Source organism: Phascolarctos cinereus, unplaced genomic scaffold, assembly GCF_003287225.1.
Source record: "Phascolarctos cinereus isolate Bilbo 61053 unplaced genomic scaffold, phaCin_HiC Scaffold_4;HRSCAF=312, whole genome shotgun sequence".
Taxonomy (NCBI): domain Eukaryota; kingdom Metazoa; phylum Chordata; class Mammalia; order Diprotodontia; family Phascolarctidae; genus Phascolarctos; species Phascolarctos cinereus.
In genome coordinates, this window is record NW_027555847.1 from 665,312,277 (window position 1) to 665,338,478 (window position 26,202).

The 26,202-nt window shown below is 37.2% G+C and overlaps 1 protein-coding gene across 4 annotated transcripts in view; it reads right to left on the bottom strand.

Moving 5' to 3' along the window:
• CHAF1A (chromatin assembly factor 1 subunit A) overlaps window positions 1-26,202 on the bottom strand; it is a 57,282-nt gene that overhangs the window by 14,623 nt on the left and 16,457 nt on the right. For all 4 annotated transcript variants that reach the window (XM_020971426.2, XM_078154001.1, XM_078154000.1 and 1 more), the window contains exons 4-8: window positions 10,615-10,671; window positions 5,823-6,052; window positions 5,384-5,444; window positions 1,110-1,178; window positions 219-445 (exon numbers count right to left, since the gene is read on the bottom strand). In XM_020971426.2, the coding sequence (XP_020827085.1) occupies window positions 219-445; window positions 1,110-1,178; window positions 5,384-5,444; window positions 5,823-6,052; window positions 10,615-10,671 (644 nt within the window). The remainder of the gene's footprint in view (window positions 1-218; window positions 446-1,109; window positions 1,179-5,383; window positions 5,445-5,822; window positions 6,053-10,614; window positions 10,672-26,202) is intronic.

Here is a 26,202-nt window from a genome sequence, read left to right on the forward strand (position 1 = left end):
TTTCCCAGGGTCACAGATTTAAAATTAAGACCACTGCTAGACAGACACTGAACCCAAGAATAGAAGGCCTGGCCCAACACCATACAACCTATCAGCAGTAGCAGAACTATGATTAAAATCCCAGATTCCTGACTCCAGCTCAGACATCAAAATCATAAATGAGAAATGAAATCATAAATAAGAAATAAAAACAAACAACTATCTCCTCAGATACTAACCTATTGATAATGTTAGGACTTGGGCCATAAGGCAAGGTGGGTCCAGATTTGTGAGGTTCCCGGCACTTGAGATCTTTCAGAAAATTTAATTCAGAATTTTGGTCCTTAAGAAGTTGTTCAAACTGCTCAGAGAGATCTTGATCAAAAACCACTCGACAGAGAGGGGCAAGGACCATGTTCTCTTTAATTTCAAAGGGAGCAAATTTCCCACAAGAGCCAGCAAGGGTCTGAAATTAAGAATAAATCTAAAATTGAAATAGCTGATGCAACACATATTATATCAAACACCTTTTTAAAAAAAACTTTTTAAAAGAAAAAAATATAGCTGAAGATATTTGGAATGAATGCTAAAGCCTAATAAAGTCACCTCTGAATGAACTCTTCACATAAGTATCAGTTACTAATGTGTACATCTCTTCAGTACTATTCTTTCAGCACCAGCCTGACTGTAAATTTTAGTAGTAATTCAAATAAAGGCATGTATGAATCACCTATCCTTAGAACTTCAATAACATTTAAGCATCTACATGGCTTAATGATATTGTCCCATTCTGTTTATTTTTCTTTCACATTAGTTTTGTCCCCCCAGCTATATGCCCCTAAATGTAGGAATTATCTTTTCTAATGTCTGTAGGGTATCTATGACAGTCTAGTGAATTTAGTAATCACATAATATTCTAAATATTTGTTAAGTGACAAGCTTGCCACTTTTGCCTCTGAGTAGACAAATGAATAACGGATCATATCTCCTGAACAGTAAAAATAAAATCTCTGTAGCCAGAGATCACATAATGATGAAATAAAATCTGGTTGTTTCAGAAGATACCATTCATATTAAAAAAAAAAAACTAACGAAACAAGAAGCTAAAACTGAAGGAACAAGTTTCTCACCTTGGGGGCTTGTGGGGTCTTTGGTTTCTGAAAGAACCTGGTGATTTCTGCCTTCTCTGCTTTAATGCGCTGTAGTTAATAAAAGATGAAACAAGATAAAGTAGTATGTCTACTCACATCCATTCTACCATTCACACAGGTGCCAAAATAATTTTTCTAATGAAAGATCTGACCATACTCCCCTGCTCAAAAAACTTTAGTGACTCTCTGTTGACTGCAGAATTGGTTCTCAATCTTTGAATATAAGGACTATTTTTTAAAAATATCAAAAAAACCCAGACCCTAACAAGATAGTTATGCTATTATATATTGACTAGGAAAATACCAGGTCAGTCAAAAACACTTATTAAGCACCTATTATGTGCCAGGCACTGTGTTAAGCACTGAGGTTACAACAAAAAGCAAAAAAGACAATGCCTGCTCTCAAGGAGCTCACAGTCTAATGGGGGAGACAATATACAAACAACTATGTAAAAACAAAACATATACAGGATAAACTGGAGATAATCACAAAAGGAAGGCACTAAAATTAAGGGGGGCTGGGAAAGGCTTCTTGTAGAAGTGGGATTTTAGCTGGGACTTGAAGGAAACCAAGGAATTCAGGAGGTGGAGATAAGGAGGGAGAGAATTTCAGGCATGGGGGACATCCAAAGAAAATGCCTGGAGTTAGGAGATGGAGTGCTGTGTGTCAGGAAAAGCAAGGAAGCCAGTGCCACTGGACAGCAAAGTACCTGGGAGTGAGTGAGTAAGGTATAAGAATATTTGAAAGGCCAAGAGGGACTGGGGGAGAGAAGTTATGAAGAGCTTCGAATGCCAAACAGAGAATTTTATGTTTGGACCTGGAGGTGACAGAGAAACAATGGAGGTTTTTGAGGGGCACAGGAGGTGTGACACAGTCAGATCCGTGCTTTAAGATTACTCTGAGCAAACTTCTAGCCCAAGACAACCTGGATGACTGATCAGAAAGGTATATCACGCTGAGTGGGTAGAGGAGCGCAGTGTGGCTTGGGCATGCAGGCCTCAGTGAAACTGGAGCAGGCCTCAGAGGACTGAATCGCAAACAGGTGCGGCGGTTTCCAGACTTCACAACCCACAATCGCCAAAGACAACTTAGAAGGTCAGTGGGAAAAGTCTATTTCTGCAGTGAGAGAGAAGCTAGGTCTCAGAGCCAATTCCAGAGCACAGAGCGCGGATTGTGGGCCCCAGGGCAGTGGCTGCGTCCTGAGTTTCCGGCCCATAGACTGAGGGGGAATCAAGTGGCTGATCAGAGGGGGATTGCAGGGATCTCTTTGCCAGTGTTGAGGCAGGAATCTCTTGCTTTGCCTGTGCTTAGATCTGGGTCACAGTTCTGGGCGGCAGTGCTGGGGAGAGGAGGAGCGCTGGGTGGAGCTTGTAGTGGCTGTGAAGAGGAAACCCTCCTCACAGTTCCAGGACAGAAAGGAGTGCTTGCAGTCACTAGAAGACCACAGCACAGGCCAGGAAAGGAGTAAACACCTCTCCCCTTATCATACCACCTTGGAAGAACTGAAAATTTACAGGTCCCTACAAGGATCTCTGAAAACACCTTACAGGGGCAGCTAGGTGGCGCAGTGAATAGAGCACCGGCCCTGAATTCAAATCTGGCCACAGACCAAACACTTGACACTTACTAGCTGTGTGACCCTGGGCAAGTCACTTAACCCCAACTGCCTAAAAACAAAAAAAACAAAAACAAAACAGCTTACAAACCCCTGAAGCTTGGGACAATACATTCTCCACATTGGAAGCAGACTCTTACCTTAACAAAGAGTTTAAAACTCAAGTAATTGGCCAGGATCATGAGCAAACAGCGCAAAAAGAGTCAGACTATATTGTCTTACTCTGGTGACAAAGAAGATCAAAACATATAACCAGAAGAAGACAACAAAGTCAAAGCTCCTACATCCAAAGCCTCCAAGAAAAATATGAATCAGTCCCAGGCCTTGGAAGAGCTCAAAAGGGATTTTGAGAAGCAAGTAAGAGAAGTGAAGGAAAAACTGGGAAGAGAAATGTGAGTAATGCAAGAAAATCATGAAAAACAAGTCAACAGCTTGCTAAAGGAGACTGAAGAAAATAACACCTTAAAAAATAGCCTAACCCAAATGGCAAAAGAGGTTCAAAAAGCCAATGAGGAGAAGAATGCCCTAAAAAGCAAAATTGGCCAAATGGAAAAGGAAGTCCAAAAGATTACTGAGGAAAATACTTCCTTAAAAATTAGAACAGAGCAATTGGAAGCTAGTGACTTAATGAGAAACCAAAACACTGTAAAACAAATCCAAAAGAATGAGAAAATAAAAGGCAAAGTGAAATATCTCATTGGAAAAACAACTGACCTGGAAAATAGATCCAGGAGAGAGAATTTAAAAATTATGGACTATCTGAAAGCCATGATCAAAAAAAGAGCCTAGACATCATCTTTCAAGAAATTATCAAGGAAAACTGCCCTGATATTTTAGAACCAGAGGGAAAAAAAAATTGAAAGAATCCACAATCTCTGCTGAAAGAGATCCCCAAAGGAAAACTCCTAGGAATATTATAGCCAAATTCCAGAGTTCCCAGGTCAAGGAGAAAATATTACAAGCTGCCAGAAAGAAACAATTCAAGTATTGTGGAAACACAATCAGGATAACACAAGATTTAGCAGCTTCTACATTAAAGGACCACAGGGCATGGAATATAATATTCCAGGGGCAAAGGAGATAGGATTACAACCAAGAATCACCTACCCAGCAAAACTGAGTATAATCCTTCAGGGGAAAAAATGGTCATTCAGTGAAATAGAGGACTTTCAAGCATTCTTGATGAAAAGACCAGAGCTGAATAGAAAATTTGACTTTCAAATACAAGACTCAAGTGGAAATGAAGAGGTAAACAGGAAAGAGAAATCATAAGAGACTTATTAAGGTTGAACTGTTTACATTCCTGCATGGAAAGATGATATTTATAACTCATGAGACCTTTGTCAGTATTAGGGTAGTTGGAGGGAAAAATTATATGTATGTATAGATAGATAGATAGATAGATAGATAGATAGATAGATAGAAGATAGATAGATAGAAGACAGATAGATAGATAGAGAGGCACAGGTGAGTTGAAGATTAAGGGTCATATCTGGAGAATAAAATTAAGGGATGAGAAGGATTATACTAGGAGAAGAAGAAAGGAGAGGTAGAATGGGTAAATATCTCACAAAAAAAACAGAAAAGAAAAGGCTCTTACAGTGGAGGGAAAGGGGAAGGTGAGAGGAATGAGTGAATCTTATTCTCATAGGATTTGGCTTAAGGAGGGAATAACATACACATTCAATTGGGTATGGAAATCTGTCTTACCCTACAGGAAAATGGGGGGAAGGGGACAAGAGAGCAGGGGATGATAGAGAGGAGGCAGATTGGGAAAGGGGTAATCAGAAGCAAACACTTCTGAGGAGGGACAGAGTCAAAAGAAAGAATAGAATAAAAGTGGGGGCAGGATAGGATTAAGGGAAATAGAGTTAGTTTGTCACAACATGTCTACTATGGAAGTGTTTTGCATAACTGCACATGTATAACCTATATTGAGTTGCTTGCCTTTTCAATGGGGGCGGGGGAGGGAGGAAGGGAGAAAATTTGGAACCTAAAGTTTTAAAATACATGTTTAAAAAAAATGTTTTCACATGCAACTGGGAAATAAGAAATACAGGAAATGGGGTACAGGAGTCTATCCTGCCCTACAGGAAAATAGAAGGGGAAGGGGATAAGAGAAGGGGGGCAGAGACAGAAGAGAGGGCAGACTAGGGGAAGGGATATTCAGAATGCATGCCATCTTGGGTGGGGGGAGGGGTGAGATGGGGTGAAAATTTGGAACTCAAAATCTTGTGGAAGTAAATGTTGAAAACTAAAAATAAATAAATTTTTTTTAATCAAAAAAATTGATAGAAAAAAAAAGATCACTCTGGCAGCTGAGTGGAGGATGGACTGCAGAGGGGAAAACCTTGCGGCAAGGCTATTTAATAGCCCAGGTATGAGATGTAAGAGCAAGAGAAGAGCCAAAGATGACACCTAGATTATAAGACTAGTTGAATGGGAGGACTGTAATAGAGAAGTTAGTTAAAGAGAAGTATTTTGGGGAAAGAAAATGAATTCTGTTTTGGACATGTTGAGGTTATGATGTCTATATCTGGTTCAAGATGTCCAACTGGCAGCCGGAGATGTGAGAATGGAGGTCAGTACAGAAATTAGGGCTGCATAGGTAGACGAGTTCTAAGAACAATTATTTACCTTTTCCTCCTCTTTTAACCGTTTCTCCTCTTCCTTCTTTCTTTTCTCTTCAAGTTTAGCCCTATGAGAAAAAAGTGATTTCTTTTTTTTAAATAGACACACAATTTGCTGAGGCAACACTGTAATCTTGTAAGGAGTACTTTACAAGCAAGGTGGTCAGAACGACCAAAGACATTTCCCAGGAAGCCAAATACCCTTCACTTGATGAAGGGGAACAGAGCTCAGTGGAACATGAGACTTCTTTTCAGCCCTTTCACAAATGGAAATTCAATTTATATCCCAAAGGAAAGAAGAGGAAAGCCTGTAAGCAAGACCAATCTCGGTTTGCCTTCTTAATCCTAGGGTAATGGATGTATCCAAACAGCGGACATCACAGAATATAAAGAATACGGAAATCAATTCCTGTCAGTCTAGTATCAGAGAGAAGACTACCACCTACTCGAGTGCTTCCTGTCTCTCCTTTCTTTTTTCTTCTTTGAGTCTCAGCTTTTCTGCTTTCTCTTTTTCATCTTTCTCCCTTTTCTCTCGCCTTTCCTTCTCCTTCAGTTCTTTCTCTTCTTCTTTCTTCTTCTTGGCTTCCTCCTTGGCTCGCTTGGCCTCTTCTTTCAGCTTCTCCTTTTCTTCCTTTTCTGCCTGTAACTTTAGCTGCTTGTCCAAACGTTCCTTATCCTGCAGCCAAATGACAATTCAACAGGTAAGCTTCCGACGTCAGACAAAAAGATCCAAAGTGAAAACCCAAAGGCCAAACGTGTTTTAATAGAGGCAAGGAAAAGTTAATGAGCGTCTGAGAAAGACTCCTCTCTCCTACTGATATCCTGACACAGACATCCCCACTACTACTATTTTGAAAGCAGATCTAAAATAATATTGCATATGATTCTGCTTTTCACTCTTTCAATTAAGATACATTAGTAAAATGGGGACCCTTTAAAAAATTAGGCCGTCAACACTTTTCCTGGTCAGGCCATCCCACTAAGGAAGTACCATGAAGTACTCTACCTCCTTTGGTTTGGGCTTAAAGAACTCAAGGTATATTCATGGACAAATAACTTCCCTTTCATGTGCCTCAACTTCTTCAGGCGTAAAATGAGCATAACAATCTATGAACTCACAGGATTATTGTGTCAAAAGCACTAAAGGGAAGAAAAGTAAGAGCTATTAATACATTAGAATGGTTTTTGAAAACCTTGTCTCTCCTCCTGGCTATTTTCCAGAGTCTGGAAAGCAGTATTTACTGTACTTTCTTTAGAGTAGAGGGAAGACAGGACTCTGCTGGGCTTTTTTTTTTAATGCTTTAAAACATCAGAAATAAGTTATGAAATATATAAAAAGAAACTACCAACACCACCATCTTTTTTTTTTAACCACAACACTTTCTTTTGGGGTTTTGTTTTCTTATTCAATTTGTAACTCTTTTGTTTTATTAGATTATTTAATCATTTCATATGTAAAGTTATGAGTTAGGTTAATATTTTTATCCTTCTCTCTAATATGACCTTCTTTTTCTGAATTGTGATTTTTAAAAAATTCATCCCCTTTAAAGATAGTTTCTTTTTTTCATGTTATTTTTGATTACATTATTTTAAGGAAACCCTATTTCCATAGGTTCTCTTCACCTTTAAATGCCTCCCTCCATTCCCAACTGATAAGTGGTCAAAGGAAACAAGCAGTTTTTAGAAGAATCAAAGCTATCAACAGTCAGATGGAAAAATGCTCTAAATCTCCAACCATTCTGGAGAGCAATTGGGAACTATACCCAAAGGGCTATAAAAATGTGCATACCCTTTGACCCAACAATAGCACTTCTATGGCTATATCCCAAAGAGATTATAGAAATGGGAAAAGGACCCACATACACAAAAAATATTCATAGCAGCTCTTTTTGTGGTGGCAAAGAATTGGAAATTGACAGGATGCCCATCAATTGGGGAATGGCTGAGCAAGTTGTGGTATATGAATGTAATGGAATACTACTGTGCTATAAGAAATGATGAACAGGCTGACTTCAGAAAAACCTCGAAAGATTTGTATGGTCTGATGCTGAGTGAAGTGAGCAGAACCAAGAGAACATTGTATACAATAACAGCCACGTTGTGAGATGACTAATATTGATAGACTTAGCCCTTCTCAGCAATACAAGGATCTAAGACATCTCCAAAGGTCTCATGATGAAAAATGCTATCCACATCCAAAAAAAGAACTATGGAATTTGAATGCAAATCGAAGCATACTATTTGCTATTTTTTTTTCTCTTCTGTTAAGTTTTGTTTTCTTTCTGATGGTTCCTCCTATTGGTTCTAATTCTTACTTACAACATCACTAATGTGAAAATATGTTTAACAGGAAAGCATATGTATAGCCTGTATCAGATTGTGTGCCATCTTGGGGAGGGTGGTGGGGAGGAAGAGGGAGAAAAATTTTAAACTCAAAAGCATATGGAAGTGATTGTTGATAATTCAAAATAGATTAATAAAAAAAATTTTTTAAATGCTCTAAATCACTACTGATTAGAGAACTGCAAATTAAGACAATTCTGAGGTACCATCTTACAATTATCAGATTTGCTAATGTAACAAAAAAGGAAAATGACAAATGCTGGAGGGAAACCAACACCACCATCTTAAAAAACATTTCTTAGATTGTGAAAAGTGTTAACAGCTAAATTAAGAAAAAAAGGAAAAAGAGAAAACTTCCAAGTTTCTGAGAGCATAGCAAGTTCTACAGTAAATAGGTAAAGTGTTTACTTTATTTCTGTATTAGTGCTAAGCATACTGGATTTAGACTCAGAAAATCAAGATTTGCTCTACCACTTACTAGTCATGCCACTGTAATAAATAATTTTGCAATTTAACTTCCTCATCTATAAAAGAGGAGAAACAATTCTTTTCCTTAACTACTTAACTTTGGTTGTCAGAAACACATGTAATTGGAAACTAAAGTTGTGTGGTCCATAAGCTAACAGATCAAAATAAAGAGACAGATGTTGTCTTAGAAGAGATAATTTCATCCATTTTACAAATAAGGAAATGGAGGCCCAGAGAAGTTAGACAGACTTATCTAAGATCCTGTAGAACAGCATGGCTGGAATTTAGGCCCTGGTCTTCTACTAAATCCAGTATGTTTTTACTACACCACACTACTTTTAATCATGTAAACAATCAATAGCTAGAAATTGATCCCAGTGGAGTTCTTAATCCTGTTTGTATCATAGACTCCCCCTAGTCCGGCATTCTATAGACTGGTGAAGTCTAGAGATGTCTTCTCATAATGTTTTTAAATGCATAAAATAAAAGACTTAAGATTACAAAGGAAAACAATTATATTTAATAGTTGTCAAAATATTTTCAGATAAATCAAAATAAATTAATTAAGTATAAATATATAAAAAACAAATTCATGGATCCCAGATTAAGAACCCCTGAAGAGGAAGCAAACACTCAGCTAGAACCAAGCTGCCCTTTATGAGAATACTCTAACTGAGCTAGGCTGGAGCACTGAAACCTTCTGAAAAAAATACCTATACTATCTCCTACACACCACAGCGTCTAAACCCAAAGCCTCCTTCCCCTGCCCGAAATTCCAAACAGTAGAACTCAAGAACATTCTCCTGTTAAGATGTGTGAGGATATGGGGCAGCTAGGTGGACACTTACTAGCTGCATGACCCCGGGCAAGTCACTTAATCCCAATTGCCTTTAAAAAAAAAAATGTGTCACGCGGTATCTAGCTTCTGCATCAAGCATCCAGTCCAGCCTGTATTGGTTAATACCTGGGTGATTGAGAGTATCTAAATGTTTTCCCCTATTATCATATCACTAAAATCAGGAAACCCTTTAACATTCTTTCCTACAACTGGTATAAGAGTTGATCCAGTGAGCTATCAAGCATCCTGAATAAAAGTGACTGCAAATTATTTCGGGGCACAGCATTGTACATAATTCTCGTTGAACTAGTCTATATCAAATAAAAGGTTTCAAAACTGTTAAAATATTGTATGTTAGGGACTTAATATATTAGTATTTAGTTGAGCATGTGATCATGCTACACTTTTAGTTCTAAATATTATATTTCAAACTGTATCTTGCTACACTTCTGTCCACTCTGACACAGGTTCCACTAGCATCTGCAAAACTGAAACCTCTCCATAGGCGTATCTGTGAAGTTATAGGCAGATGTGCCAAATATCAAAACTTTTTGTCTCTGACATACATAGGGACACTTAATAAACATTAATTAATCTAGATTTAGCAGCAGATTGCTGAGAAAAGAGTCTTTGCAGCTACCTATGGAAACAAAAAAAGTGTGTGAAAAGTAAAAGAGGACTAGATTTTGTAGTTAGAGAACCTGAGTTCAAATTTTAGCTCTGCTGTTACCTGTGTGACCTTAGGAAAGTCACAACTTCTTTAGGCCTCAGTTTTGTTATTAGTAAAAGAAAGGGATTGGATGAGATTATTTCTAAGATGCCTTCTAACTTTAAAACATATTATCTTCTGAATACTACAGATTACTGACAATATACACAGCAGCAGTCTTAGGTTTCATTTTTTCATGTGTGCTAAATTCCAAAATCCCAAAAGATCTACTGAAGCTTGACATATGAAAACTGAAATCAGTTCAGACAGGCATAGAAAACACATGAAATTGACAACACAAAGCCACTTTTTATCAGTAGCAAATGCAACAGGATCCTATCATAACAATGGTGTCGGGGATCATGGATAACATCTGCCTTAGCTACAACCCTCCATGCAAGTGAGAATGTAGAACAATCCATCACCATGCAGTCAGACAACAAGATATAACCTGCAGGATAATTGAATCAGGGCTCTTTATAATGAAGTTTTACTGTGATAAACATCAGTAAAAGGCTTTTTAGGGAAGTTATATATACCTAACTTTATTTTTATTAGCTGGCAAGCACAACAGTATAATGACATGTTCTGTGGAAAAAAAGGGCTATCTATCACTTTTAGAAGAAATATAAAGCTATGTGCTTGTTGAGAATAAAAACTTGGTAAAAATGCAAGATTTAGCAAAGCACAATGACAACTCACAAGCCACAAAAGCCCAGTTATTTATACAGATGCAGGATTAAAGAAATACAAACAAATCAGAAAACCAGGAAATAAGCAGGTAAAAACTGGGCCAATGGGAGTGCAAGGTGGAGCTTTGCTTACTATTTAATGCAAAAGCACAGCAGGTTAATTTTCTATTTCAGTGAAAATGTCTTACTCTTTGTAATCTCATCTTTCCCTTCTCTGCTGAACTTTTGATGAGCTTCCGAGGCACCTAAAATAAAAGAGACAATATCTTTAAAACCACAAAATTAGACCCTAACATGCACAAAAATATTCATTTGGAGATTTTTTCAAAATTTGATTTCTCTTTTGTTTTTATGTTTACCTTCAATTCACAAATATACCCCCCAGGGGGTTACCCTTCTTAACAAAGAATAAAATAAATAGAAAAACATAAAAAGAATGAAAAAACAGTTCAGCAAAACTAACCAACACATCAACAGAGTCTAACAGTATATGCAATATTCCACATTCATAGTCACCCATTTCTACGCAGAAGGATGGAGGTATACTTTCTCACTTCTTTCTGAGGCCCAGCTCGATCATTATAATTACACAGTATTCAGTTTCTTTTTCTGGTGTTTTTCCCAACTTCATTAGATGTTATCACTCCCTGTACCACACTTTGTGATCCAGCCAAACTAACCCTATTTCTGTTCTTCACAAGGCTACTATATCTCCTGCCTCCCTGTCTTTGCACTGGCTATCTATCCCCCATGCCTGGAATGCACTAGCTCCTCATCTCCACCTCAGAGTACTTTTCTTTGAGAGGAAGTTTGAATACTACTTGCAGTTGAAGCCTTTCTTGATCCCCTCAGCTAGTGGTGCCATCTCTCCAAAACTTGTGCTCTCTCTCTCTGACTACAAACTTAGTCCTTTTTCTATTATACCAAACTGTTTTTTTATTCCTTAATTGACTACAAAGAGTATTCTCAACATTCTGCCATTTAGAGGAAGGATTGTTTCTTTTTTTCTTTTTTGGTATTTGTATTCCCAGAGCCTATAACAGTGTCTAGAACACAGAAGGCACTTAATAAATGCTGAATTTTTATTGTTGTAGTCATTCTGTACATTGTTTTCTCAGTTCTACTCACCTAATTTTACATTAGTTCATATAACACAGGTTTCTCTGCATTTTACCATATGCAATGTTTCTTTTTAAAATTTATTTTATTCTTAATTTATGGAATAAAACAACATTTACATAAAATAGTACAATGAAAAAGATGATTGCACATGAAACTGCAAATCTACTATCTACTACTTGCTATTCCTTTCAAATATACAACAAAATTATCATGTAAATTTCTTTTTCTGTCCTTTTTTTTCTCCCTACCCCCCATCCTAAAGATGGTTACCATTAGACACAAATAGGTATATATGTAAAATTATTTTATACATCTCTTTATCAGTTCTTTCTCTGGATGCAGATAGAATCTTTCTTCATATGTCCTTTATAGTTAATTTGGGCATTCATAATAGTCAAAATAACTTATTCCCTCTTAAAATAATATTGCTGTTACTGTATATAATGTTCTCTTGGTTCTACTCATTTGCTCTTCATTATTTTGTGCAAGTCTTTCCATATTTTTCTGAGATCACTGATCTCATCACTTCTTATAGCACAGTAGTATTCATACTACAATTATGTACTACAACTTACTCAGCCATTCCCCAGTTGATAGGCATTCCTGCAATTTCCAGTTCTTTGCCACCACAAAGAGAGCTGCTATAAACATTTTAGAAAATATAGGATCTTTTCCTTCTTCCCTAATCATCTCTGGAAATAGATCAAATAGTGGCATTGCTAAGCCAAAGAGTACAGGCAGTTTAATAACTCTTGGGGCATAATTCCAGATTGCTCTCCAAAATGGTCAGATCATTTCACAATTCCACCAATAACGAATTAGTGTCCCAATTTTTCCACATCCCCTCCAACATTTGTCACTTTCCCCTTCCATCATTTCAGACAATCTGGCAGGTATAAAATGTTATCTCAAGGTTGTTTTAATTTGCGTTTCTCTAATCAATAATGATGTAGAGCATTTCTTTCATAAGTATAAATTTTTTTGATTTCTTCATTGAAAAACTGCCTGTTCATATCCTTTGACCATTTATCGATTAGGGAATGACTTGTATTCTTACAGATTTGACAAAGTTCTTTATATATTTTAGATATGAGACTTTTATCTGACAAATTATCTATAAACTCCCCCCCCCAATTTTCTGTTTTCCTTCTGATCTGGCTACATTTGTTTTATTTGTACAAAACCTTTTTAATTTAATGTAACAGAAATTATCCATTTTACACCTCCTGATACTCTATTTCTTCTTTATTCATAAATTGTTTACCTATCCATAAGCCTGATAAGTAATATGTTCCATGTTCTTCTAATTTTCTTGTAAAACCTCTCTTTATATCTAGGTCATATATTCATTTTGACCTTAAAAGTAGATCAATGGAATAGAGTAGACACATTTAGAGCAGCAAATAAACATAATAACCTTGTATTTGACAAGTGTAAAGACTTGAGATTTTGGGATAAGCATTCATTATTTGGTAAAAATTGTTGGGAAAATTGGAAAGCAGTATGGCAAAAACTGGGCATAGATCAATATGTTATACCATCTACCAAAACATGCATTGTTTCTTATGGCAAAGTACCATCCTATTACCTTTAGGTACCACAATTTGTTTAGTAATTCTCCAACTGATGGGTATGTACTATGTTTCTAGTTCACTGCTATTACAAAAAAGAGAGTAGCTTTATTTTTAACAGCAAAATATTATCCTGTCCAATGATTGTGGCATAGCTGAATAAATTTAAATACATTAATACATTAGAAGACAGCTATACTATAAACAATGTTAAGAAAGATATTGATAAATTATATATATCCAGAGGAGAGCAACCAGGATAATGAAGTGCATCAAGTCCATGTCATATGAGGACTGTCTGAAGAAATTGGGCAGGTTTAGCCTGATGAAGAGAAGATTAAAAAGGGACAGGATACCTCTCTTGAGTATCTGAATGAATGTCTCAGGAGCAGTTGTTAGAAACTGCAGACACAGATGCAAGCTCGATGTCAAGATGTTTCATAAAATTTAGAACTGGCTCAAAGTAGAACAGGTTGCCTAGAAAGGTAGTGGGTTCCCCCTCCTCAGGGGTCTTCAAGCAAAGGCTAGATAACATACTTGATGGCTCTGTCATAGTAGAGATTTCTTTCGTGTATAGATTGGACTAGAAGGACACTAAGGTCCCTTCTAACATTTAATTCAGTGATTCTGTACAACTCAACAAGGAAATAAGTAGGGGCAAAGAGAATGGGATTTAAGGGGGAAGTAAAAGTCAGAAAGAGAATAGGAAAGAAGGGATCCTATCAAAATCATAGTGAGGATAAGAACAGGATTGAAGGCTGTAAGGCAGAAGGAAAGGTAGAATGATAAAAGATTATGACTGGTAATAATTTTGTTTCTTCTTTGATCATGCTTATTCCCTCAATTTCTTTTTTTTTTTGTCTTATTGCTAGAGCTAGCATTTCTAGAAATATCTGGAATTGTATCAAATAACAGCTGTGATATTGGACATCCTTGCTTTTACCTCAATCTTACTGGCCATGTCCAAAAGAAGCTCTCAATCTGCACTCACCCATCACCTCTGTCAGGAGGTGGGTAGAATGTTTCACCACGGGTCCTCTGGAATAGAGGCTAATCATGGAATGATGAGCATTCTTATGCCTTTCAAAGTTGTTTCTCTTTAACTAATGTTATTATATAAACTTTTCTCTTGATTTCTGCTTGATTCTGTATCAGTTTATAAAGTCTTCCAAAGTTTCTCTGAAATTGTCTCCATCATTTCTCATAACATTACACTATTATACAACAGTCATAGACCATAACTTGTTCAGCCACTCTCCAACTGATAGACACTCCCTAGTTTTCGGTTCTTTACTACCAGAAAAAGAGCTATTATAAATATTTTTTGTACATAAAAGTCCTTTCCTCTTTCTTTTATCTCTTTGGTGGTACAGATCTAGTGGTCATATCCCTGGGTGAAAGGGTATGCAGTTTAATTTTGGGGGGGGGAAGCTTAGTTCCAAATTACAGCTTTACCAACAGAAATAATGTACTTGTTTTCCTACAGCTTCTCCAGTATCTGATATTTTTATTTTTTGTCAGCTTTGCCAATCTGATGGGTATGAGGTGGGACCTTGAATTTGTTTTCATTTGCTATCTCTATTAGTGATTTAAAGAATTTTTTCATATAGTTATTGACAGTTTGGATTTCTTCCTCTGAAAACTGCCTGTTCATATTCTTTGATCGCTTATCTATTGGGAAATTGCTTTTAATTTCAATCATTTCTCTATATATGTTTCCATAAAAAAACAAAAACAAAACAAATAACTCTCACTTGATCCAACCACTCCTACTATCTATCATGCTATATCTCTCCTTCCCTTCATGGCTAAATTCCTTGAGAAAAGTCACCTACACCTGATGTGTCCATGTCTTCTCATCTCTCTCAATTCTAAAATCACTGCAATTTGGCTTCTGACCTCAGCTTTCAACTGAAACTGCTCACTCCAAAGCTGCCAATGATGTCTCTCTTAACTGCCAAATCTCATGGCCTTTTCTCAAGCCTTACCCTTCTTAACATCTGCAGTCTTTGACATTGTTGTCCCCATATCCTTCTAGATACTTTCCCCTTTCTAGGTTTTTATAACAGTTCTCTCCTGGCTCTCCTGTCCGACTAGTCTTCCATCTCCTCTATTGGATCCTTCTCCAGATCACACCCACACAGAACTCAAGTAACTATACTGAGCCTTCTCTTCTTTTCTATACTATTTAATTTGATGATCTCATCAGTTCCCATTGATTAAATTACCATCTTTAGGCTGATCTATTTATCTAGCCCCAAACTCTCTCCTTTCTCATTAACAACTGTCTCTTGGACATCTTGAAATGGATATCCAGTGGGTCAAACTCATGCATACAAATCAGAACTCATCATCTGCCCCCTCACCTCAAAACCTTCCCCTTTCCCAATCTTCCTTATTACTGTCAAGAGCACCATCATTCTCTCAATGAACCAGACTTGAAAACTCACTGTCATCCTTAACTTCTCACTCTTACTCACTCTCCATATCTAATATGTTGACAGCCTTCACAACATCTCTCCCTTCTTTCCACTTACACAAACGCCATCCTAGTTCAAGCTCTCATCACTTCCTGCTTTGAGTATTCCAATACTCTTTTGGTTGGTTTCCCTGCCTCAAGTCTCTCCTAGTTCCAATCCATCTAACCATTCGACTACTAATGTGATTTTCCTCAAGTTGAGGTTTGATCATGTCAATCCCATCCCCTAAACTCCAATGGCTCCCTCTGACCTCCAGGATCAAATATGAACTCCTGTTAGACATTTATAGCTTTCTATCATCAGGTCCCTTCCTGACTTTCCAATCTTCCTTCACTTTACTCCCCTCCATGTACTCTAGGATCCAACCACAGTAGCCTTCTTATTGTTCCTCCAACCCAACACTCTATCTCCTGAGTAAGCTTTTGCACTGGATGTCCTTCCAGCCCAGAATGATTTGTCCTCTCCCTCTGCTTCCTAGTTTCTCTAGCTTCCTTTAAGACCTATCTGGAATCTTACCTTCTGCAGGAGCTTCCCCTGGTTGCCCATTTATACACACATACATACATATACACATACACAGAGCTAATTCATTCTGCTCTGAGGTTACCTTCATTCACTCTGTAAATATTTACTATATACCTAGTTATTTAGATGTTGTCACCTACAATGAAATGTATGCTCCTTGAAGGCAGGGGCTAGATTTTTTTTGGCCGGGGAGGGAGTTGGTGGGGTTTTTTCCTTTCTTTGTATCCTTAGGGCTTTGTATCCCTAGCACAATGCCTGGCACATATTAAGTGCTTAATAAATGCTTGCTGACTTTTTAAAGATAATATGTTGGCTTTTTTTAGAGAACCCTAGAAATTCAACTATAAAATTAAATGAAACAATAATCAGCAAAGCAGCAGAATTAAAACAAACCAACAAAATCCAGGAAGAAGAGACAGAAAAAGAAATTACTTTCCAAGTAAGTATAATATGTATAAAACGTCTGGGAGTACCAAGGCACACATAGCAATTACATGAAACCAATACAAAAACAAAGGAAAACAAACAATAGGCAAGATAATAACTACTCAGAGCTGGCCATGTCAATATGTCAAAAATCAATATAATACTAAATCAAATGTTAACTGATTAATGCAATAATACAAAATTAATACTGTATTAACTAACTTACAGATTCAGTGCCATATCAATCAAACTACAAAAAAGTTACTTTATAGAACTAGAAAAAAAAAGTTACTTTATAGAACTGGAGGAACAAAAGATCAAGAACTTCATAGGAAATGAAAAAAGTGGAAAAAAAGAGCCTGGTAATGTAATGTAAGATCTCAAACTATACAATACAGCGATCATCAAAACTATTTGGTATGGATTAAACATTAGAAAAGGTCATCAGTGGAACTGGTTAGGTACACAAGATCTAGAGATAACTCAAACAGTAACCTAGTATTTAATAAACCCAAGTATTCTAAATACTAGGGTAGTAAGAAATCACTTTTCTATAAAAACTGATGGAAAAATTAGAAAGCAGTCTGACAGAACTAGGGTTTAAACCAACCATCTCACATCAAATACCACCAAGAAACTCCAAATGCATACACAACGGATATACAGAAAAAATTCTATCATAAACAAGTTATGACAAGGAAGGAGAACAAGAAGCATTCTCCAACAAATACTCAAAGAATATGAACTAATACTTCTCAAAAAAAGAAATGCAAGCTATCAACAACCATATGAAAAAATTCTCCAAATCTCTAATAAAAAATGTAAATTACAACAATTCTGAGATTCTACCTCATCCATAGAATATGATTGGCAAAGATGTTAAAAAAAAAAGATGACAAGAGTTGGAGTGTTTTTTGGATGGATGAGGCCACTAAACACACTGCTGAACTGAGAACTGATCCACCTATTTTGGAAATCAATTTGGAACTATACTTAAAAATTCACTAAGTATATACCCTTTGACCCAGCGACACCACTAGTGGGCATACATCCAAAGAGATCAAAGACATATGGAAAGGATCCATATGTAGCGCAAAAATATTTATAGCAGCACTTTTTGTTGTAGCAAAAAACTGGAAACAAAGTAGGTGTCCACCAATTGGGAAATGGCTGAACAAATCACAGTATAGAAATGTAATGCAATACTGTTACTTCATGGTATAAAATGACAAAAAGGACAAATTCTAAGAAACCTGGCAGAACTTTGTATCAACTGATGAAGAAAGAAGTGACCGTAAATAAGAAAATAATTTACGAAATGTTTACAACATTGTAAAGGAAAAGAGTGGTGAGAGATTTAAGAAGAGATAAGCCACATTCAAGTTTAAAGCACTATGAAAATATGAGCTATTATTATTATTATCATCTCTAGGACTAAAGGTGCTATTTTGCTAGTCAATTTTTTTTCCCCCTTTTTGGTGAGGCAATCCAGGTTAAGTGACTTGCCCAGGGTCACACAGCTAGCAAGTGTCAAGTGTCTGAGGCCGCATTTGAATTCAGGTCCTCCTGACTCCAATGCCAGAGCTCTATCCACTGCACCACCTAGCTACCCCTTAGGTAACTTCTTTATGCTCCTTCCTTCTGGGCACAGACTCCAGTGCCTGTGAAACAAAAGAGATCCATATTGGGTCCCAAAAATGTCAAATCACTACTGTTCAGATATTAATGAATTTACTATTGTTTATTTCAAATAAATATTGCCTACTGTCAACGTGTAATTCATTAAACCAAAGCATCAAAATTTCAAATGATCCAAAAGATAACGGAAAAAAAGAACACCAGATATAACTGGTCTGAAGTATTTTACCAATAATGAATTGTCCAAAAGATACAGCACGAAACATTATCACCATGGATATGTATGACTAGAAGAGGAAACATATTGGTTATTTATCAAGAATCAGAGATCATCAACAAGTGTTTAAGTCCTTAGCATGTGTCAGACTTTGTGCTAAATGCTAGTAATAGGGGGAAAAAAAAGCAAGGATAAGAGATGGACAACCAGATGCTGCATTAGTACTCAAGTATTTTTTTTAAATTAATTTTACTGATGTCTTGTTATTTTGCTTTTTATATCAGTCATTTCCTGATACACTTTCCTCACTAAAGAACACCACCTTCTAACAAAGAAAAACAGCAAAATCAATCCAGTACATACAGTCCACCATCCTTTAATAGAGATTAGGGAAGTACTTCACCATCTGACTTTGGGACCAAAACTAGTACACACATTATGTTAAAGGACTTAACATTTTGGATAAATCCTCTATGAAGGAATTATGGTAAAACATAGATAAAAAGAGTCACACAGGATGAAAAAACCTGTTTGGATTACAACCTATATGCATACCCACATTGATGAATGAATGAAAAAGTATTTATTATTACTATGGGCCAGGAACTGTTCTAAGCACTGAGAAAGAAACAAGTAAAATTTTCTACTCTCAAGTTTATATTCCAATACAGGACAACAACACATAAAAGGGAACCAGAAGAGAGGAGGAGACTTAATGCAAGCAGGAACATAGTTTGGCAATGGAGTCCTGATTCCTAGCAAGATAAGGCGAAGCTCACCTCTCAGGCGCAAGACCATAATCTAGTTCAAATGGGTGGGGAACCTGTAACCTCAAGGCCACACGTAGTCCACTAGATCTTCAAGTGCAACCCCTAGACTGAATTCAAACTTCACAGAACAAATTCCAAAGGCCACAGGTTCCCCATTCCTGATTCTAGTGGAAGGGAGATAAGGAGGATGGCCATAGTGCACAGACTCACTGAAGTTCACGATGCTGAATAATTTAGGAAAACGCTTTCTAATAAAGTGGCCCCAAAAAAGTTTTTTTTTAAATCTACTCTATTCACACTATTTTCTCTTTTTTTTCTTTCTCATAGTTTTTCCCTTTGGTTCTAATTTTTTCTTTACAATATGACTAATGTGGAAATGTTTAATACACGTATATACATGTATAGTCTCTACCAGATTGCATGACTTTGTGGGGAGGCGGGAGGAAAGAGAGGGGGAGAAAATTTGGAACTCAAAATCTTATAAAAGTGAACATTGAAAACTAAAAATAATTTTTTTAAATTTTAAAAATCTATTTTATTTTAGCCAAGATACCAAGGGCACTACAGTCTCAAACAAAACATCACCATCAATTTGGGAAATGCTGGGGATGATCTTCTCAGACACGGGTTCTTTCTTAATCACCCCTCCCCACCAAATCATGGAGCCCTTTGGTAATCTGATGAAACCTATGAACAGCCATCTCAGAATTATATTTTTAAATGAATAAAATAAAAGAGAAGAAATTATAAAAGAAATCAATTATAATTGTATGGGACAAGTAAAAGTTTCTCATATGAAATGGAAGCTATACCCCAAAATTTAGTTGAAGCTTTAGCATTAGCTGGGCCTAAGTTTCATTTTCCGGTAAATCATGTGATTGGGTCACACATCTGTTGCCCACCCCCTCCCTTGCTTTGTAACCACCACCCCAGCCTTATCTTTGCCAAATAAGGCAATCTTCTAGCTCCCAAGCTTGTTTTGGGTAAAATACATCTCTTAGTTTCTGGGTAGAATGTAAGGTCTCTCACCTCAACCAATGAGGATAAAGAGATTGAGGTAAACAAGTGGGGGAGGGTTTTTCTTAGAGTTGTTTGTTTAAGGGTATATAACTGCTTGCTTGCTGCTTGTATCCTGCCTCCCTACTCCAGTCCACCCTGGGTAGGTGATGCCCAATTCTTGCATGAGACTTGCTAGACTAAAACTTCTGTTTCTACTGAGAGAAACCTCTGAATTTTTATTTAGGTAGGTGGTCTTAATCCCACTCAACTGGGGCCTCGTCCGGCATTTTCTTTGATTAGGGAGGGGGCTTCCCTGCCAAGGTCAAGACCAAGCGCATCCAGGGTTTTGGAGGTCTTGAGCCCTGGACGGGAGTTGCCGCCCAGTCTTTGAAATAACCCCGAAGAGAAGGACTCAGAGAAACAGAAGGTTTGTTAGGACTCCGACGATTAAAATGAAACTAAGAAATTCCGGCCGGCCTGTGAGTGAGAGCAGTCACATAAGTAGTATGCGTGAAACCCAGAGGTAAGCACTCAGGGATCTGGAGGTAATTGGCATAGGGTGAGGGCTGTTTAGGGCAGACTCTAGTTTAGGCAGAGTCCGGGCCTAATCAAATTGCGGAATAGATACCTCATCGAAAAGACACCTCTGAGAAAGCTTCATGGGTGACTGGGGAGGAGTGGGCGACCCTCCTCAGTGATTCAGCTGAGTCTTTAGACTCAGGGAGTTTGGTGACAACTCCCGTAAATTCCCTAGGTGAGGGCCTAGGAATGGGAAAGGAACAATCTAAATCTGTACCGTCGGAGCGCAAATGTGAGGTACCTATAGACAGTCCTTCAGGCAAGCGATTGCAGAATTGGAACGAACTACCAAAATATAAAGGGAAACAGAGAGAAAATGATTAAATATGATTTGATGATTTGAGGATTCTACAGGGCAGAGGGTTGTATGTGTTTTTTTTGTGTTTGTGTCTGTGCGTGGTATGAGTGAGTGTTAGTGTGTATCTTTTGCAGCCAGACAGCAAAAGGCTGCAGCTGGACTCTGGAAAATTTCTTTCTCTCCCCCCCTCTTCCTCCGTGGTAACAGCAGCCTCAGAGGAGCAGGTGGATGGGAGAGAGAAAGACGGAAAAGTACGTTATTATTAGGTTATATGATTGGTAAAAAGCAAGTTGAGAAGGATTTTCAAAGTGTCAGGTCAGAATTAGAAAGAAATAAGATATGTGCAGTTTCAAAGGGACTTTAATCAAAGTCCATTAGAAAGAAAGGCAAGAAAGTTTAAGCATGTAGGAGAGGAGTATGTATAGAAAGCTTAAGGAAGGCATAATTTATTTGCACGGTGTGAACAGAGGTTTTGAAAGTAAGGTTTTGAAATTTTTAGAAAAAAAAAATAATTTCTCTCTCTCTCTGCATTCTAATTCTGGCCAAATTTGAGTGTGGAGACAAAGAGAGAAAAAGAGAACCTTTTCCCCTCAGATCAGAAAGAGAGGTAGCACTTAATCTTTTCTGCCTCTCATAAAAGAGAAAAGTTTTTGTGTACCGGAACACAACCAAAGGTAGTTTAATCCATTCTGGTAATATTTCAAATGAAATGTGATGCTCTTAATTTAATGCTTAAGTCAGAATTTATTATACTGTTTGGTACTAAAGTAAATTGAAAGAAACTAAAGAACAGTGGAAAAATAGTGTAAGACGAATGAATTGTTTAGAGTGCATAGTAAAGTTGTACAGGCAGTTTGAGAACAGAGAGGGAGGGAGAGCCCTATTCAATTATCTCCCTTCAGAAATGCAAAAAGAAAGTGTGTAGTAGTCTTGGTGAGTGTAATTTGGGTGTGGGGGTCTTAAGTTCCCCACCATATTGGTTACAGTGAGTTATGATTATTACTGTTCTATTAATTATTAAGCTCCACAGGTGCCTACCTGGAGGGAAAGCAAAAAGAAGTAGTTAGAATACTGGCCCAGCACATTTTAAACTGCCCTGATTACAATAGGTGATTCCAAACTGTTTGTAAAACTTTCACAAGAAAATGTGAACATGAATGCGGAACTGAAATATTGAAGAAATATATGAATGTGGATAATATCCCTTTATAAAGGGTCAAGGGTATTGAACTTAGAAATGTGTATTTGTATAATTTTAAGAGCACCTATTGTTATTTGGCATTAAGAAATTTATTAACTATGTGGCCCCAAGAAAGTTCTATTTAGTTTACAATTCAGTAAGGGGCAAGTGGTGGAATTCATTCCCAGGGATATTACGCCACCAGAGTGGTAATTAACTGGTTTAGGTTTTAAAAGTTTAAATAGATAATAGTTGTTTATGGTACTGTTCTATTTTTAAAATTTTCTTTATTGTATAATTTGGTAAACAACTGTATCATCTGTGTTATCAGAAAAGCAATTTTTCTTATAATCTAAATGTTGTTAGGTTCATTCTTTGTTTGTTTGTTTTTGTTTTTTGGTTGGGCCACGGGGGTTAAGTGACTTGCCCAGGGTCACACAGCTAGTAAGTGTTATGTGTCTGAGGCTGGATTTGAACTCAGGTCCTCCTGAATCTAGGGCCGGTGCTCTATCCACTGTGCCACCTAGCTGCCCCTAGGTTCATTCTTAAGGCTAACAACTGGGTTTGTTGGGGGATGGGCAGTATGAACCAGGCTCTTAAGGCGAGGACTAGTGGTCCTGGGGAAGTCTAGGTTTTGAAATACCTTGACTGGGAGTGGCACTGAGGTCAAGTCAGGAATCTGGATGTAGCCTGGGGCTATAAGACCAGTAAAAGACAATGATGGGCTAGCACAGATAAAAAGAAGTCAGTCTATAGGGGTGAGAGAGGCCCCAAAAGACTGTTGAATCTGATGAAGGGGTCTAGAAAGAAAGACTTTTTTATTGAGTCTGTTTTCAATTGTATTAGTTATGTTGTTGGAAGGGTAATTTCTTTTATAATCTAAAATGTTAAATTAATTGTGCCTTCAGAGAAAAGAGAAAAAGGAATGAATTTGGCTGTTGGGGCACTCTATATGATCCTGTTTTGTAACATTTCCTTCTAAGTATTATAATTTAAGAAAGCATAGAAATTCCAATTTTTGTCTGTATTTAAAGGGAATTTTCAGTTAAAATTGTTTTGTTATCATTTATGAAATTTGTGAGATTTTTAACTAAGTTGTTTGGGATTACTGTTTTAATGCTAAAACCTAAGAGGGATAATTAATTACTGCTTCTGTGTGGGCAAGGTCATCTGCCCTGATAAAAGAACTTGTTAGGATTATGCAGCTCCTAGACAATGAACTTAGTTTGCTGAGAAGTTGCAAGTTTAGGTACAATAGATAGAAATGATTTTTAATGGCTGGCTTTTACACCAGGGCAAGTTTAAATTTGAGAAGGAAAGACGTAAAGTGAGATCTCTTATGTATGCGAGTCCTGATAAATCTATATTGCTTACTGCAACTCCATGAGAGTAAAATTAACTGTATCTGGCTTTAAGCTGTAATTAGTGAGACTTGCCTGCATTAAATCAGTATCTGAGAGAAATGCCACAAAACAGGTGGAGGTCTATTTAGAGGAACCGTGATTCCTCTGGGAAAAACACTGAGGGGACAATCTTAGTCTCAATCTAGGATGGGGTCCTCCTGGCTCAGTTTCCCCATTATGTTCCTTTGGAAAGGAATGTTTCCCACCTGACTATTCCTGAGTTTGGCTATGAGGAGAAACAGATACTGCATGATTGGAGAACTGTGACTCTTATCTGAATTTAAACAAAGCTAAGGATGTTTTATTTTGTCATATTTGATACATCGCCTGTCCCTGCTCTTTTTCCTTCTATAGTAAGTTCCTATGATCAGAGCAAGTAGTCAGCATGAGACATAAGAAAAGGATTAGATTATAGTCATATCTTAAACTGATTATTGGAACTTGCCGGGACTAATGACTGACTGTTTCTGAGTCTAACTCCACGTGTCCTTAACTGAAACCTGGCGGACTTTAAGTCTGGCTCAATGCAGTTTTCAGTTCAACATAACACTCTGTCTGGAGTTGACAGGAAGTTGGGGGAAATATTGTCCCCTTACTCTAATCTCTTAGTGACAAGTTTCTATAATCAGAAGGTTTTATAAGTACAGTAACAAATTTACTAAAATAACTGATTATGGAACATCTTAGGTTATTATAGAACTGGGACTGTGTTCCGGTATGAGTTAAGGTCTTTTTAATTCTTGGTAATGGTAGGGAGATAATCAGGAGTTTGTGGGAATGTTATTTTGTTATTTGGATAATAGCATACTCATCTAAAGTTTTGTTACCATTGATTAATAAAGTCAAAAGATTTATTTTGTAAATGCCATCAAAGAAACAAGGCATGACTAAAATTTTAAGATTTTATATGTATTGTGTTAAAAATTGATATGTATGTACTGAAGCCTGTGATTAACTCCATAGCGAAGTCTCATCCCCCTGGTGAGGAAATTAATAATGGATTAATGTAAAGTATAAGACACTGGGTTCTGATATGAATTTCTTAAACATGACAACTGGCCATGATTTTAATTTTGAGTTTGTAAAAATGATCAGGGTTATAAGGACTAGAAATAGTAATTTAAAATTGTGGTAAGATCACTTCTGTAGGAGAATGGACAGAAAGCTGGTTCCTACAAGAAGACAAGAAGAAGAAGATGCTGAGATGCTGTGCTGGAGACGGCTGGAACGAATACCAAGGACCAGAGGACGTCATTGATGATGTTCCCTGCCAGACAGCTCTATAAGAAGGGACTCTTTGATTCTTAAAGGGACAACTGCATTATTGTTTGCTTTTGGGTCTCTGTATCTACATTTGTGAAGGGGCTGCCCCTTTGATTTGTCAATGCTTAGATTAATCCTTCCCATATTTACTTAAAGGAGTGATCCTGATTTGGGGGATCTTGGTGGAAGCAGGTATTATGGTTCTTGTTAATAGCAGTAAGTGGAGTCATACTACTCCCAGTGTGTGTCCCTTGCATGATGCAGTTAATTACTACCACTGTACAAAGGTCACTCCCTAGAATGATTACATTAAAAGAGCCTGTGAATGAGTCCATAAGACTAATGACATTGGAGAATCAAGGATGGATGGCAGTCAGTCAGGAAGAAGAGGGAAGGTTAAACCCTGATGAAATAGCAAATAGGGAGGCTGCAGAAACTTACCAGTTTTGGAGTGAGAAACTTTCAACTATGAAATGAGAGGAGGGACTGTGTGGGACAAGTGAAAGTTTCTCATATGAAATGGAAGCTGTACCCCAAAATTTAGTTAAGTCTTTAGCATTAGCTGGGCCTAAGTTTCATTTTCCGGTAAATCATGTGATCAGATCACACATCTGTTGACCACCTTCTCCCTTGCTTTGTAACCACCACCCCAGCCTTATCTTTGCCAAATAAGGCAATCTTCTAGCTCCCAAGCTTGTTTTGGGTAAAAATGTATCTCTTAGTTTCTGGGTAGAATGTAAGGTCTCTCACCTCAACCAATGAGGATAAAGAGATTGAAGTAAACAAGTGGGGGAGGGTTTTTCTTAGAGTTGTTTGTCTAAGGGTATATAACTGCTTGCTTGCTGCTTGTATCCTGCCTCCCTACCTATTCCTGTCCACCCTGGGTAGGTGGATTCCCAATTCTCATACTAGACTAAAACTTCTGTTTCTACTGAGAGAAACCTCTGAATTTTTATTTGGGTAGGTGGTCTCAATCCCACTCATAATGAAATACAGTTATCAAAATATTTTAAAGTACACAGAATTAGGGTTAAACACCTCTGTTTTTTATATCTAACAGTTCCATACTATGAGTTAGTGAAAAGTTATTTGGCCACAGAGCATTTTGGAGTTTGAAATACAATGAATGAATCCATATGATGATCCGAGGCTCTGGACAAATGGAATAGTTTTTAGGATGAAGGAGAATCAGGAAAATTCTGAAGCAAAATAAAGGTTATCAAATCTATTTTCATACCAAAAGATGGCTGCATATATTATTTTAGACAACTTTGTATTTAACATTTTAGAGAGAAAAATATTGCT